General features: G+C 31.6%; 1 protein-coding gene across 1 annotated transcript; it reads left to right on the plus strand.

The window, feature by feature from the left end:
- Positions 1 to 2,974: 2,974 nt before the first annotated feature.
- On the plus strand, positions 2,975 to 3,534 carry LOC145049473 (uncharacterized). Its single transcript, XM_078997872.1, has 2 exons — positions 2,975 to 3,086; positions 3,212 to 3,534. Exons 1-2 carry the CDS (start codon positions 2,975 to 2,977, stop codon positions 3,532 to 3,534), a joined length of 435 nt encoding a protein of 144 aa, XP_078853998.1.
- Positions 3,535 to 3,841: the final 307 nt, after the last annotated feature.

Here is a 3,841-nt window from a genome sequence, read left to right on the forward strand (position 1 = left end):
TAATTTCACCAAATTTAAATTTGTATTTTCTTTATAGAAATTTTTTTAATGATCCTGATTTTTTTTTCCTCCAAAAGTATATGAAGCATTTACGTCTTAGATAATGCTGCCCCATTATAATTATTAGTTTCCAAAAATATATTCGTTTAATGAGGAATTTGATTTAATGAAAGAAGTAAATGTTAATTGAAACGAGATATATATTCTATAATTATTACACTGGTTTATTAAAAAAATTTAATATCAAGATGTAAACATTAAGCATTTTTAAAGTGAAATTTTAGAATACATACAAACGATGATGTTGTACAATGAAATATAAAATTGAATAGACTGAAAAAAAAAAACTATTCAGGCAGTTAATCTTGAAAATAATATAGTTATGAAAAATTATACAGTAAGATAAAAATTATAAGATATTAGGAGATTTGTAAAAAGTACAATTAGTAAAAGCATTACAGTTATTAGAAAAAATTAGACCGTTAAAATTAGTAAAAATACATTATATAAACTAAATTATCACAATAGTAATGAAATGACATTATTTGATATTTCATATAATTGAAAGATATACCAAATTACAATGATGATATACTAAAATTATTCAAAGTTGCGCCAAAATTAATGTAAACTTCTTGCGAACACCAAATAAATAATAGTAAACATAAAAGCTAGCACTTATATGCATAATCAATTTAAAATAAACCAATCATGATTTAGAAAAGCATCTCTATTGATGATATACTAAAATTAAATCCATATAACATTTAACATTCTATAAATTATAGTATATAACTTTATTTGAATAAATGAAATAGTTGTCAATATTTAATGTAGTGGAGAAAACGGTATATTGGTTGTCAATATATGTTTAAATTAGGCAACATTATTATGGAAGGAACGTCTAATTAAAATGTTCATAATTATATAACAATATCATAACTATATGAGACGAGGAAGGTCGTTCAACTAATAAAACAAAAAAATGCTGTCTACAAAGAAGTCTTTCAATGATTATAGATATTTATCGTTTTCAATGTCTTTTCTACACATTTCAATAATAACAATAACCATATATTTTTTTATAATCATTATGCAATATGTGTAGACGATTATATGTTTTTTTATATGTTTACCGCGTTTAACGCGAACTATAATCTAGTAATTCTATTAAATTCCATGTCGGAAGGATTCTCTTTGTTTTAGTCATTATTCCCAACCAAAAAATTAAAAGAATTAAAATTATTATAATTCCATTAAATTTTATGTAGAAAGGAATCGACATTCTTTGGCAAAAGATAAAGATTTTTTAAAATTTTATTCTATATATTTTATCTCATTTTTATTTTAGTCATGCTACATCAAACCAAAATTATTAGAACGAATTATTGGAATCGTCTTTGTAGTTTGCCAAAATTTTGTGTTCGGACCATAACGTTTTTTTGTACTCGGACTATCTCTATGGTTTCACTTTGTTGTGTGGTTCATCCCTCACATATTTGAAATGACTATAAAACCCTTAATATTTTCTTTTTCAGTTTTTATTTATTTATTTATTTTTTAACATTTATTATTTATAGAAAACATATTAAATGATTTAGAATAATTGGGATTCAGCACCATCACCACCTTACTAAAGGAAGCTGTAACTGTCACCCTTTTCCCTCCAATAACCACCACCCTTCACATCAGGAACCCACCATATGTGTTCCTATTTCTAATTGTAGAAACAACCAAACACCATAATCATAAACAAACCAAACCACCCAAATCAAACATCAAACACCAAACCTATGTTCCAAAAATTGGAATCGATATCAAAACCAAACTTGTTTCCTTATTCGAATTTTAGAAATAAAAACAAACACCACAATAAAAAACAAACCAACCAAACACCAAACATTAGTTATAGAAATGAAAATCGAAATCAATTGTGTCCTTATTTCGAATTTTAGAAATCAAAATCAAACCTAGGATCGATCTGCAGAGCTAGGGATGCACACACATGGGGTTGTGAGGCGGAGTAGAGGAGAAGTTGAGTAGATAATTGTGATTGTCACTGACATTTCCAACGAGAGAAGGATGATTCAGAAAATTTTTGGGTTATACACATAAAATCATCCAACCTCAAACTGGAAATCAAATAACCCTTCAGGTATGACGACGACTTGATGTGCATGTTCGATGTCAGATTTAGATGAGACGGTATGGGCACATCTCGTGTTCGTTATGCTGACGTGGAATGCCATAACGACGTGGTAACAGGGGGAACACCGCCCCTTCTCATTTTTGCTCGTTAAGGGCGAAGCTCGTTGGTGTCACAACCGGAAGAAACGAGCTATTTTCAAACCTTTCCATTGACTAACCGTTGCCAAACGGGTATTTTAAAAAAAAATTAACTATTAAAAAAAATTCATTTACCCTATAAATACCTAACATTTTATAAAAAATTTAACACAATTTCTCCCATTCTCTCTACATAATTTCAGTTATCTTCAAAAAAAATATGGACCCTTGTGACTCGTCCGATGATTCAGATGACGATATTTTCTTCAAGATGATGTATCATTATTACACTAGCAACCTGCTACGAGCAGATCCAGTCCCGCTACTAACAAGACGTGCGATGTGAAACAAAAATTGCGAAGAAGGACACGAACATCTATATCGTGATTACTTTGCGGATAATTGTGTATACGGGTCGAATGACTTCAAAAGAAGATTTCATTTGAGTAGGAATGTGTTCCTACGGATCACCAACGCTTTGGAAAGCCGATATCGCTTCTTTACTATACTTTTATACAAAATAAATACAAATGTACCACATGTTTCTTTAATTTTACAATAAATATATTTTTAAACTATAGTTAATTTATGTTTAGGTATGAATTTTTTTCAATTGAGATATGATGCTAGAGGTAGACAAGGGTTTACAACGTTGCACAAATGTGTTGCGACCATTTGTTTGATGGCTATGGAGGAGTCACCCGACACCATGGACGACTACATGAGAATGTACGAAAGAACTGTAGGGGAGAGTTTGTATACATTGTTAAGGGGTGTTGTTGAAACATTTGGAGATGTCTGTTTGCGGAAACCTTCGTTGCATGATTTTCAAGAATTGTATGCGGCGCATAAAGAATGTCATGGGTTTCCCGGAATGATCGGAAGCATTGATTGCACACATTGGAAACGGAAAATTGTCCGATAGCATGGAAAGGGCAATACACAAGTGGTCATCACGGATCGTCTTCGTTGGTTTTAGAGGCTGTTGCTTCTCAAGATTTATGGATTTGGCATGTATTTTTTGGGGTTGCGGGTTCCAACAACGACGTCAATGTTCTTGATCAGTTACAAATATTCGACGATCTTTTGAATGGAAAGGCCCCAGATGCTCCTTTCACGGTGAATGTAAATGAATACAAATATGGGTATTACCTTACAGATGGAATATATCCCCAGTATTCCACATTCGTGAAGGCATTCCGACACCCGGTTGAAGAAAAAAACAAATTTTTTAAGAGAAGACAATGAACACGTAAGGATGTGAAACATGTTTTTGGAGTGCTGAAGGCAAAGTGGCATATAGTTGAACATGCAGCACGACCATTGGATTTAGAAACTCTACGATATATCATGTATGCACGTATCATAATGCATAACATGATAGTAGAAGATAAAGGACGAAATATTGCACACTATATCCAACGGAGCCCAGACACATTCAATTTCAACCAGGAACAACAACAGAATATTTGCATCGAGTCATTGACATTCAGGACGTAAATAAACACATACAACTTCGAGAGGACTTGACAGATTATATCTTCTATGGTAACGA

Source organism: Lactuca serriola, chromosome 5 (assembly GCF_051521515.1).
Source record: "Lactuca serriola cultivar US96UC23 chromosome 5, Lser_US96UC23_V15, whole genome shotgun sequence".
NCBI classification, from domain to species: Eukaryota; Viridiplantae; Streptophyta; class Magnoliopsida; order Asterales; family Asteraceae; genus Lactuca; species Lactuca serriola.